Source organism: Typopeltis vanoorti, chromosome 10 (assembly GCF_054136105.1).
Source record: "Typopeltis vanoorti isolate ZY-2024b chromosome 10, IOZ_Tvanoo_1.0, whole genome shotgun sequence".
Lineage (NCBI taxonomy): Eukaryota > Metazoa > Arthropoda > Arachnida > Uropygi > Thelyphonidae > Typopeltis > Typopeltis vanoorti.
Window position 1 is genome coordinate 31,480,590 of NC_143558.1, and position 13,774 is coordinate 31,494,363.

General features: G+C 35.2%; 1 protein-coding gene across 1 annotated transcript in view; it reads left to right on the forward strand.

Annotated features, from left to right (window-relative positions):
* tw (Protein O-mannosyl-transferase 2) overlaps positions 1-13,774 on the forward strand; it is a 303,353-nt gene that overhangs the window by 123,303 nt on the left and 166,276 nt on the right. The window contains exon 10 of the mRNA XM_090399620.1: positions 11,291-11,400. Coding sequence (XP_090255746.1) covers positions 11,291-11,400 — 110 coding nt within the window. The remainder of the gene's footprint in view (positions 1-11,290; positions 11,401-13,774) is intronic.

The window sequence follows — 13,774 nt, forward strand, 5'->3', positions numbered from 1 at the left end:
TGTGTGAGGAAATGGATGGAAAAGAGATCAGTACTGCTTCAGCCATACTTGGGAATTATGTAATAGAGGCGAAGTCTGAATGTATTTGGAAGAAAAGGAGGTTAAATAAAGTAGCTGTGAAATGGATGAATGAAGGGGTGAGTCATGCAATCTGGAAGAAGGCATTATGGAGGCTGCACAAGATGAGTGGTAATAATCAGTTGCATGAGGAGTGAATAGGTAAGAAAGGTGACTCACTTGGTAAGGGCAGCTAACAATGTTCTCTAAGTGCATGTGTGTGTGTGTGTGTGTGTATGCATACATTGGTCGAAAAAGTTAGCATACATGCATAGTAATTGTGCACACAAAATTTTTCCTTTCAGAATTTCAAATTTACAGTCAGTAATTTTTGAACGTACTATAAAATTATATGATAAATCATACTTGCCACTTATTTTATTCAGTAATTTCTCCAGTGTCTCCAATATTACTCTAACCCATTCCAACTTAATATCCTCTAATTAGTTACTTTTAGCTTATGCAGTATGGGTGAACTAACACTAACATCAGCAAGTTGCAGGGCATATTTGTTTAGAATGTCTAATGTCTAGACAATACAGTTACTTCAACTTGTACAAACAGTGCTGGATTTTTGTATCTACGCAGATTTAAGCAAATTAATTTAATGCTCGCAGTTTTACAGGTTATAGCTAGATGAAAACAGGACAACATTAATATGATAAATATTACATCAACAGTTTTATTGTATTAAATCATCAAAATATCACTGTTGAAATTAAAGTGGAAATGAATTGTAAGTTTATTTTAATTTGAGTGGCTGGACAAAATGTTTTGAAATAGCATATCAACATCAGAGAAAAACATGCTTTTTTTTTTTTTTTTTTTCCTCCCACCCATGAAAGTTATTTGCAAACCTACAGTACATTTTGCACTGTGGGTGGACTAAGGATTTTTTTAATATTTTTATAAATTCTATATATATATTTTTTTTTACCTATTTTTAATTTCCAGAAACCCTGTTCTATAGACGAAACATGGAACTTTTTTCAAGCCACTTCAGGCCTCCAGTAAGTTGGGTAGTGGTTTCACACCAGGTGATGAAATTCATCCTTCTACCTTATGACAATCACAGATATGATTATGTCATTTTTTATTATTTGCTTTTATATTTAAATTTTTGCTCTTATAGAAATATTTAGTGTGCAACATACAAGATATTTTAACAAAGATGTTGTCACCAACTTTAGACATATCAAATTAAGAGTGCTCATTATTGTGAGCATAGGCTAACATAGTAAGTCTGAGATGAAACTTACAAAAAGTTTTTCATGTACACATGGGCTGGTAAAAATTGGAGGGAATATTGGTAACAAAAGTGCAGCATGATCAGCAGTTAGCTAATGAAGCAAGCAGAAAAAAAAATCTAGGTAGTTTCTTTGTTATACACAGGATAACAACTGCAGAGGATATAATTGAGATTTTAAAGAAGCAGTTGATAAAGGTATTTCATCTTTGTGAATGTGACAACATGCAGAACTTATGTACAGCTGGGCGAAATGAAAAGGCACTAGTAGTGAGTGAGCAGGAAGTATAGGAGAAATTGAACAATCTTGATGATATATCATGAAATGTTTAGATAGAATGTTCCAGGGAGTTAACAGCAGCTCTGACATACCCTTTTTACATGATTATTATTATTTGTCACCTCCAGGGAGTCCAAAGACTCATCGAGGGAGGGCATCTGCTCTATAACTCTGCTTCCACCACTCACAATCCACCAACTGACTGCAACTACACCAACGGCATCTACTGCTGACCACCACTAGTATTTCCACAGAACAATCACAAACATCCATGCCCACGGTGGGATTCGAACCTGCAGCCTCTTGACTGGAGAACGGACACGCTAACCACTTGGCCAGCCAGGCATTGTTATGTTAAACAAGTTACAAAGTAGAAGAAAGAAGACATAAAGGCTTCATAAGGGTGGTGATAAAACTAAAGCTTCAAATTGTAGTCCAATCTGTGTATTTGAAGTTGTGTTTAGTATCAGAGAGGTTAGTGATGGCCAAGGTTCCAAAATTGACAACAGCAGCATTCTTTTTGATAGGTTTGTTGAAGGATGATAGTGTTTTAACAATCTACTTACTTATAATAAGGTGATAAATGCATTGGATAAGGAAGACACACACACACACACACACACACACACTTGTGCGTGCACAATGGTATATTTAGAATTTAATAGACAAGCTCATAATTAAATCGAAACAGATGGGGATGGCTATAATTAGTTAGTGGACAAGAGACTGGCTCTCTGACAGGTATCAGTAACTTATGCATGAAAGAATGATATCCCAGAAGTTTCAAGTCGTTAGCGGTATGCCCCAAGGGTCTGTTTTTGGGGCTGTTATTGTTCATCTTGTATGATAAGAATATTAAGAAAGGTTTGAATAGTGAGCTGTAGTTGTTTACAGTTGAAAAGAACTATGAGGAGTAGAGAAAAATCTGTAGCTTTGCAAGAGATTCAACTGGATGAACAGGCATGTGAATGGGGTTGCCATATGAACATTGCAAAGTGTCAGGTTTTAAAATTCGGAAAACAGAGATGGGATACAGAGTGTTTGAAGGATGGGGGGGGGGGTTGATAGCAGATAAGGACCTAAAATTTCAGTGACACATTGCTGAAATTGTGAGGACAGACAGCACAGAGGATTATGGCAATGATATTAAAGATGTTGACGTAAGGATGTTATGGTTCTGTTTGTTTGTTTTTTATATGTATGTTTTCCTTTTTTTGGTATTCAATCATCTATTTTAATTGCTGAAAGACCAACCAGGTTTGTCCCTAAGGAAATGCCATTACTGATCTCAGATTTAAATATTAACTCAATTCAAACAAACTTATAATCTTTATCTATTATAGCTGAAATCTAATTAATTCAAGGTTATTCAAAATGATTTAATAAATCAAATATTATTTAAAGTAATATATATATACAACTCATCTAATCGTTTTGTTAATTAAAATATAAATTTTTCTCACAATTTCTATCTCACACTTTCTCCCAGTTTAAGATGTAGAAACAAATTGAGATGAATATACATTGAGCTCTACTAAATTTAATAAACTCATAATGACAGATACAGATAGGCCAAGATATAGAATCATACAAATCAATCAGAATGAGACCTCCATTTTATTCCTCAAATTTGTGAAAATTCTGTATCCATGTTATTCCATAATTTGTTACCTTTCTCTCTCTCTCTATGCTACTCCCTCCTCAGCTCCCCAGTTGTTATTTTCTTGCATTTTTGTTGATAATAAAAACAAATGCTGTGTGATGTCATGTAGATTATATCATTCACATCTGGGTTTCTCATTCTGTGCTTGGCAATATCATTGTCAACATATGCCTTTGTTTAGAGGTAAATATCTTTTAAACTTTGCTGAAATATGATTATTCACACTTTCGTTCCGTATTTTCTTGCTCCATGCATACAAAAATTCTCCATGCACTGATGAAAATTAGTTCCAGTTTTGGAATTGTCTGATCCGAAGTCAACAACAATAAGTGCTAACTGTGTACATACTTCAATTTATATATATTTTCATTAATTCTTGGCCAGAAATACATTATAATAAATATTTATAAATAATTAATGGAATATGCATTTCACTTGAATAACTATTCAAGATATACACAGTTTCACTGTATGAGGTTTTAATCAGAATATGTATAGGTTACTATGCAGGCTTGGTCACCTAGTTTAGATGAAGAGATATTGGAAATAGAAATGATTGTCTAATGTGGTTCCTGGCCTCTAAAATATTGGGCATGAAAATAGATTGAGTAAACACAATTTGAAGACTTTAATGGATAGGAGGAGTGAGAGAGAGAGAGAGAGAGAGGTGGGGTATGATTCCTTCTTTTAAGTTGGTAAGAGGTTATTACCAAATTTATGTGGATGAGGTTTTTCGTACAGTGTGAGGGCAACATGGGAGAACAAATGGCAATTTCGCGAAGTTGTATTAGGAGGAGGTGTGCAGGAAGATGAGGAGAAGGCTTTTGTTAGGATTAAGTTATTAAAAAAGTTAGGATTCTCTTTTGCTCAAGACAACTTTACCACCAAAACTATTAACCTATAGGAATCATAAAAGATTGATTAATGACTCATCTCTCACCAATTCAGTCCACCTTATTGACACAGGCATTCGGTTTGGAGGGTGGTAAATGTGTCGAATGTATTGCCAGAGGTGGTTGTGAGTGCCTCATCTGTGAATGAGTTTGAGAAGTATGATAAGTATTGTGAATAACGGTTAGTGTATCAATGTAGAGTCTCTCGTGATGAGTCTTCTGACTCCATGGAGACACTGTTATAATAATAATTTCCACCATTTGCTTTTATAAATGCTTCCATGGCTACTCTTTATCTGAAATGGCTTCAATAATTCCTCTGTTAAATCCATTGAAATGTGTATCAACTATTCAAACCCCCCCCCCTCCTTTCACTGCTGAAACATTTCCACTTTGTTCATCCCTTCTACTACTGCCCACTGGAACATTCTCCCATGTTGTTTCCCAAGGAATAAAATCATTCTTCAAATCAAATGTGAAAGTTCCTTCTTGCCTATTCATAGTAGTAATGCATTATAGGTTGACCAACCATTCATGAAAGGGAATATTATGTTAATTCCATTAAAAGAAAAATATCCAATAAAAGAAAAAATAATGGAGGGATCCAACCCCTCCCTTTGTTATTTTTTTAAAATCAGTCAAGGCCATCATGGATAGAAGATAGATTCTATCTGTGTGGGTAATATTTGCAAATCTTTCACATTCCCCTGTGTGCCTTTTACTCTTTATTCACTCCTCTTCCATGCAAACATGAAAAATAACATACAAATACAGTTATTATGCACAAGAAAAATCTCTCACAAAAATAATAACAAAAACATAAATTCAATCAAAGAGCACGCAAATCATTAATGAAAAAAAAATAAAAAATTCAACATCCACTCACCAACATTCATGACTGTAACACCAAACTAATAATATGCACCACAAACTCTGCCAAAACCTAATCTGTTATTTTTAACAGACCCTCAACTAGTAATCTCAAACTACTCTTTACATGACTCCTTCTACCACAAAGGCAATTACATATATATATATATATATATATATATATATATATTCCACAAAAGCTAACAACTACATCAGAAAAGGTCAAACCTAGAATCCCCTCTTTTTTGATCTGTTCTGGTTCAAAATTTCTGTACTGGAAATTTTGAACCAGAACAGATTTTATGGTATTCATTTAAAGACTAGAGGTCTCCAAATTCTCATAGCCACTTCAACTTTCCCAATTATTTATACCAGAAGCATGATTTTATGCAGTTCAAAACTTCAATTTCAATGTTCCCATCTCAAACTAGCTTCCTTTTCCCACTGATGTTGAAGAAATGCCAAGGTATTTATAGTCAAGAATGACCTAACACAAATTGCCCATCAATCCACAATACTGCATAATACTCATCATTGTTTTTCAACACATTGTTTTTTTTCTTTACCAGGTATCTTTCCATATGTACTGTGGAGTCAGTTCTCTTGGTAACTCAAACTATACACTTGTCCATATTTTTGTTATTAGGGACTATCCTCCAACCAGCTAGTGTCATGTCCTGTGCCATTATAATGGTTACCGATAGAATGATCAGTATGATTTTTACCTCTCCTTTCCAGCTCTTCTCATCAAAACTCCTACTTCAGTCAAATAATTTTAGCTGGAACAAAAATCCACCACCCATTGCACTCAAAATCCATTATCACTTTTCCAACTCCAGAACCTGTGTAGTTCAGTGGAAGTGGCATTTGCACTCACGGCACTTGATCACCCAAAGGAAGACCTATATTCAGATCTAGTCGCTGACTAGAGGAACATTTTCTAAGCCTTTCTTTGACTGTTTCCCAAGTTAGTCGATCTCTGGCACGGGCAAGCAAGTCCCCCCCCCCCCCCTGGAAACTCAGGTTTTTCATCCTGTAAACTGAAGAAAATCGACTGTAGAACCCACACTATCTCAGACAATAGATATATAGTGTTAGGATTAGAGACCAAGAGAGGTAGCACTTGCCAGCCACCTCTCTTCACCAGATGCTGGATACTGTTAGTGATAGTCTTGGGTCAGCCTATCTCTAATTTGACTCCAGTAGAGACTGAACCGTCCCTTCAGTCTTCAAAAGTTTGATAGGGCTAAAATGGCCTCGCCTACTTCCTGTATGAGAATCAAAGGCATTAGCAGTTTTAGCTATTCCAGCTATCATTCTCTGAGAAGTGTGCCAAGATAATCAAGCAAAAAAAAAATTTTTTTTTTACTAGCTTTTCACTCAGTCTACATCCAAGTAAAAAAAAAAAAAAAATTCTAAAATTAATAATCAGATACAGTCAAATACAGACTTGCTTCTTGTACAAACAGCAATTAGGCCTCTTGGTCATTTGTCAAGGCCTAGAACAACCTCAGTCTCTCCATGCTTATTCCTCCCCACCATCCAGAGATTCCATCAAGTCATCTGGCAAAGATAAGATTGATATGACGTTATCTTTCTCCATCAACTTCTGCATAAATTACCAATGAAAATTAACTCCAATAATACCAAGAGCTCATGATTCCATGCTTCCTATGGTCTTTTACCTCTGGGATGGTTATTAATTCCAAAATTAGTAAATGATATCATCTTTTCAATATTTAAGACTTATCTAACATCCAGCTTACATGGAAATAAGTTTATATTTGGCCAATTGAGAAAAAACAAAAACTATCATCACACTGTGAATTGCACTTAGAAAGAAATTGTATTTTGTTTAATCGTTTACCAAGTACAATCAAACAGAGTTTGTGCATGAAGTACTGATGCACAGAATGCAAAGTTTGCTCACTTCACATTAATTGCCTCAGTTTATAATGCACAGCACACTCTTTTTTTTGGACATGCATATTGTTATGCATTATGGGAAGGGTCACCACCCAGACTGATAATCATATTCATTGAGTCTTATCAGTGGGATCTAAACCTGAAAGATACTGGTATTGAAGCAGTTCAAAAGGCATATATTTTCTGTATATCAAAATGATCTATTACCATACTGTGAAGTCAGCTTCTATAAAAGTAGCATGAAAATACTTCATGTGCAAACTTTGCTTGTTTGCACTTTGGATACACAGGGATTAAACAACAGTATAACTTGTCAATATAATTTACTTTGTAACCAAGTGTAAAAACCTTTCTACAGCTATCATTGATACAGAAAAATATGTGATTTCTGCATTGATTCAACTTCAGTACTCAATAATCTTCCTTAATCCAGCAATTTCCCTGCATATTTGACAAAGGGATTAAAGACCACAGGTCCAATCAATCTATCATACCAGAACAGTTAACTTCTGGCCCTAGTATCCACTGATGAGACCTCAATAAAGGTAAAAAGCAATCTGTGTAATGATCCTTACCATAATGCATGGCACTATGCATGTCCAAGAGAGAGAGAGTGGTGCATTACAAGATACCGAGGCAACTGATATCAGTCAGTCAATGATCTCTGTATACAAGTTGCCTAATCATGAATACAGTAAAGCAAAGTAATCTTTAATGGACCTCTTATGGGCAGGTAACATGCAGCATACAGCCTCTCCCTGTCAAGTTAATCAAATCTTCTCATGGTGTGGACTCTTTCCATAAAAGTTTGAGAAAAAATAAAGTTTCTTTTTGTTACAGCATCACCGTTAATGTTTGTATGTTTCATTGTAGATTCATTTATGGATAGATGGAAGAATAGGGTGAGGACATGCATTGAGAGGAGACTGACTATTCTGCACGATGGATTGATTGGACCTGCAGTCCTTTATCCTTTTGGTGGATTTACTAGGAAATTATTGAATTAAGAATGATTATTGGCACTAAAGTTGAATTGAATAAATGAGAATATACTTTCTTGGCAAGTATAATTTAATATTTCCACAAAAGGATTCTGGCAAACCCAACAAGAATTCCTGCTTCAAAACTGGACCCAGAAGGTGGTAGATGACCTTCATCAACTGATGAAATACCACCACCACCCAGTTATTTGAGACCTGAAGTGGTGAATACCATGTTTCGTCTCCAAGCACGTGTTACAGTTTCTTTCCCCATGCAATATGGTAATACCTTTCAAGGGCATTCCAAACATACTGAGAGACTCAGAAACCTTTTCTATTTTGAGGATAGGCCAGAAACCAGATAGTGCACATTTGAGTGTAACAATTTCATCCCCTTATTTCAGATACTTCTGACATTTGTAAACAGATGCTACTATTTTTTGGTTCTGTAACAACTCTCTCCAACACTACTTCTCACATTTAACACATGAATGTCCCCCCCCCCCCAAGCCATGCTTCTCTATTACCACTGATCTCTCTCTCTAGCCCCAAACTTAAATGTTCCTCCTGTATCCTAGGCCATCTCAATCTTTTCTCTCACATTCACCTCTCCATTTGCTATATCTATATCTTCTACTCTACTTTCCTGCTATTCCTCATCACCTCTTACTTCCTTATATCTGTACCCTGCAGTCTCTTCAACTGACTTTAGCCCAAATTATTTAAGAGCTATCCATCTCTCTTACACCTAAATTTATGCACCCCTTTCTCCTCATAACAACTCAACTAGCATACCATATGATCTTTGTTGTCTGTCTGAAAACCTCATTATTATCATATCTTTCCTGTGATGCTGACTACTTTTCCTAACACAATGTTATCTATTGCTCTCCTCAACAACTTCCTGATATCTAATTCTCACATTCTCCATGTTTCCAAATAAATCATTAATTCCAGCCACCACTACCAATTCTTTTGTTTACTTACTCATCATATCCAACTCCTCAATTATGTTACACCCTGATACCTTAAGAATGTAGAATTTCCAGTTATCATGGTGTAACATGAAGAGAAAATAAAATAAAATCCCTGTATAAAAGCTAATAGATGAATTATTTAAAAGAAAGAAAAATATTCTTGCAGCTAAGTAAAATATATAACAAAATAAAAGTGTTTGTTGAACTAACTAATAAAAGAAGGAATATATTAGTGTTGTGATATAAAAAAAAAATTTAGCTAAGTAAGACAGAAAGGATTGGTCATAAGAAATTGTATGTGAGAGGCTAGAGATTAAAATATTAAGTAAATTCTTAAAAATTTTGGAAAGGGGATTAATTTAGAGGCTAGCAAAAGAAAAACAATAGACTATCACTCAGGGTCAATTCCCAGATTGAGACATCGTCACGTGCTTGCTGACCTCAGGATGTTTGGCAGAAAAACGCCACCCTAATTGGTCGGTGAAGTTGAATCCAGTAAGGGGTGGAGAAAAGAAATTAAAGAAGGTGCCGGTAGGGCTCAAGTTATAAAAGGGTTAACCCCCCCACCACCACCACCCACGAGGCTTTTTCCCAGATAGTTTCTTCACAAGCTCCTTCGTATAGGTTTCACGTGGTTTTCCTGAGTGGCGGGATTGGAGTTAATCTCTGTCGTCACAACAAGGAAACAAAAGTGAGTGGGATTTCGATTCCATATTTCCTATGGTAAGAAACGAGGAATGCCATTTAGCCAAAGGAAAGAAGGTACTATCTATGTGTTTCATCATCCAGTGACAACTACGAAAAAAGGAAATCTGTAAAGAAGTCGGTGTCCACGTGGTGAGTTTCACAGCCATGGTATAGATGATTCTAAAGTGTGTTCTTAATTCAAGTATGAAAAGTAAAGATCGCATAAGCACAGTTTAATGCCAAAAGAACTTAGGAATGGCTGATTATAAGAGAGATCATACCAGGATAGTTCAATCGGAAAAAAGGTAGAGGCCAATATAGAAAACTCAAGAGAAAAAGGTACTATAATTGTAATCATTATTCTATTACTGAACTGTTGAAGAGACTAAGGAAAATTATACTAGGACTTTAGTACATGACTGATTATAATGAGAGTATACTTGTTAATATTAATATTATATAAGTAATTATGTGTCCTGAGATTTATGCATGTGTATTGTAATGTATAGGAAAGTTTTAAATGTCAAAGTTATGTGTTAGTACAGTGAAAGGGTAATTTAATCTACATAGTTTTAGATAGTAAAATAGAGTGAGTTGATCACATATGTCCAGGTACTACAGCATATAGCATATTCAGACTAATACAGGGTTAACTAATGTGTTAATTAGATCTGGGATTATACATATGATTGTATGAGTTGAATTTGTTATGGCGGCACGATCAAATGCCCATATAGGATCATAGCCAAATACTTGTGATTAGCTAATGTTATTTTGTAAATGTTTTCTTAGTATTGAATTGAATTATATTAGAAATTGAATTGTACCATACTAATGAGTTTAATAAACCTTTGTTCATTGATAAAACAGTTGTCTGAAATTGCTGCCCAATGCACCACTTGAAAATGTACGAACCTAATCACGCGGGAGGGGAGAATATTTAAACGAGTTAACGAGATTGTCACGACTGCAATATTGTTTCACATTCAGACATATTTTAGCAATTGTCCTTGTTTTTGTATTTAATATCTCAAACTAAATCTCCCAAAAGGCGCACTATAATATAAATATTAGGGACACTAAGGGGAGAAATAGCTTAAATATTTGTATTTTGGGGTGATATCTCGTACATAGATAAAAGTTGAATATAGATAAGCAGAATTTCACTAGATATAATGATAATTAAATTGGGACACAACAATTACTCTGTTTCCAAGAAAACAAGCTTTGTGTATATCTTCTCATCCACTACACCTCTAGTAACTGAATCTCCATGCAGAACTATTCTTGGATCATTTAACATGAAAATTTTTCATTCCATGCATATTTATAATTCTTTTCATTTCCCCTCTACATTGTGGTGTGTGTCTTATTTCTGAAATATCAGAAATAAGATATAACATATCTTATTTCTGATATCTTATTAGTTTTCAGTAATTAATGACTTGTACTGGTTTATTAGTCATATTAGTGACGCCGTTGACAATATAAATTTTGCCACATAAGAATACACAACAAATTAACAGTGAAGTAATGATATTGAGATTTTTTTTCACACTCTTAATATAAATGAAGAAAATGTTTTTTTTTTTTCAGAAATGATTCTTATTTGTGTTTAAACTCTGGGTATAAAGTAGGGAGAAATCTGTCAGTTATATAAAGAAGGTAAATAATTTTTGATGTTTAATTAATTATTTTGTTCATTCTTTAGAGGTTGCTTATGGAGCTGTGATAACTTTAAAAAATCATCGAACAGGAGGAGGATATCTTCACTCTCATTGGCATCTTTATCCTGAAGGAGTTGGAGCAAGGCAACAGCAAGTAAATTTATATCTATTATTTCCTTTGAAGTAATTTTGAGTTTTCCCCATGACACATTTTGTTATATTATTATTATTATATGATACCTCATCAAGAGAGGGCACCTACTCTACAACTCTCCGTCTCCATCACTCAATCCACCAACTACCAGTGCCATCTACCACCACCACCACTAGTATTTTCACAGACAATCACAAACATCCATGCCCATGGTGAGATTCGAACCTGCAGCCTTTGGCTGAAGAGCGGATACACTAACTACTCGGCCAACCAGGCCAGCTTATATGAAAGCCTTTTTATTGGAAGGACATGCATTTAAATCCCATCATAATTATGGATAATTTTAGACCTTTTCAGGTGAAACTCAGTTAACTCAGTTTAGAAGGTAGCATTTTTCCCTTAAAAAATTATTCTTTTTTAAATTAAAAAAAAAAACGTTTTTGTAAATGCAGTTAATAGTCCCAACATCCAGAATTGTTTAGACTTATTTTTTCCTTTATGATACATTTTTAGACATGTGTTCATTACAAACCTAGTTAGCTTAGTGCTTCCACTCTCCATCCCACTGTGGACATGGATGTCTGTGAATGTCTTAAGTTGGTAGATGAATTTGATCTTCCTCCTCAAGATAGATAGATAGATAGATAGTGTTAAGTAGTATTATGGCTGTTTTGCATCAGATGAAACGATGTTCCATGCTCCTACCACCTCTAGGCAAGAAACTTGCTTCTTATCCTCTTACTCACTACTTCGTTTTGCAACATCCAGCAATGACCGCCCTCTTACTTCTGTTCTTTTCTCCCTTGTTTTACCATATGAAAACTCTCCGGTATCAATCCAATAATAACCTTTCAGCAGCTTAAATATCTAAATCATACTCAGACCTCACTTGGACTGTTTTGTGCAGGCCTTGTCTCCTGGTTTCCTTAGTGATTCTGATACAATGCAGAGAGAGAGAGAGAGAGAGAGAGAGTGTGTGTGTGTGTGTGTGTGTGTGTGTGTGTGTGTGTGTGTGTGTGTGTGTGCAAAGGAGAGTATCAAAACTGATATCAGAATTGTGGAATACTGATTATGAAAACAGATTGAGAATTTGTAAACTGCAGATACTAGCAAACAGGGGTGATATGATTGAGACTTACAAACTTCTGAAAGGGCTTACAGGATTTCAGTTGATGAAATTTTTTATTTTATGGAGGGGTGGGAAAAGGACAAGAGGGCATCCTTGGCACTGAGAATGAATACTGCTAAGAAGGGGATGAGATCTACATTTTTCTCTCATAGAGTGGTACGTGATTGGAATGGATTGCCATCGGATATTGTGTGAATGAATTCAAGAGCAACTATGATAGCTGGTGCATGTAGTATGTGGCCTCCCTCAATGAGTTCCTGACTCCCTGGTGGTCTGGTCTCTTTTAATAATCATAATAATAATACTCCCCCCCCCCCCTTTGTTTTCTATCCAGCAAATTGCAGAAATTGGTGCTTTTAGTATATATCCTCATATCCAACATTGTACAGGCATGATATCATATTTGTTAGCCATCTCTGCATTCTCTTATTTCATCCCCTTTAAATCCCATTGACCAGATCTGTGCACAGAAATCCAGATGTGGTCTGATCAAAGCATTATAGAATGAAACTACCACAACTTTTATCTTTCGTGGCCAATGTCCTATTTAATATTGCATCAGTTCTCAGTTACCTTCACAGCATTTATAATACGCCTTCTAAACTTCAAATCTCTATCTATTCCTCATAAGTTCCTACTGCGTTGATACTTCCACATGTCTATTCTTCTTCCAAGTCAGGACTACATGATCACTCTCACCAACTTGGGATAAATATAACATATCAGTGACAATTGAAAGGTACAGGAGAAAAACAACTTCAGTCCAATTTTTGTGAATTCAACCTAATGCTGCCATCTGTTGGGGATTAAAGGAAGGTTTCATCTCATAAATACGACTTTCTGCCTAAACAACTTCAATCCAGACAAATGAACGGAGAATATTTCTTAAACTTGGGAAACTTGGGAAGAACACCCTCAGTCCGAGTGGTTGTATGGAAAAACAACTTCGGTCCAATCACATCAACTATTATCACTATTGCATCAGCCATTATTTTGTTATCAGTGGTTTGTTGAATCACTGCTAGTTTTGATTATAGTTTCACTGTTTTGGTTTTACGAGTATTTTAATTGTTTTTTAATAATAAAAAGTAGTATGAAAATGATAAGTGATTATTCTAATAGTTCTAATGAAAGTGAAACTGATACTAAAGAAAAACTTACAAAGAAACGAAAAAAGACAGGTAGGACTAGAGATGTAATGAAAATTCTTCGCGCAACAACGCACGAAGTTGGTCCTGACTGTTT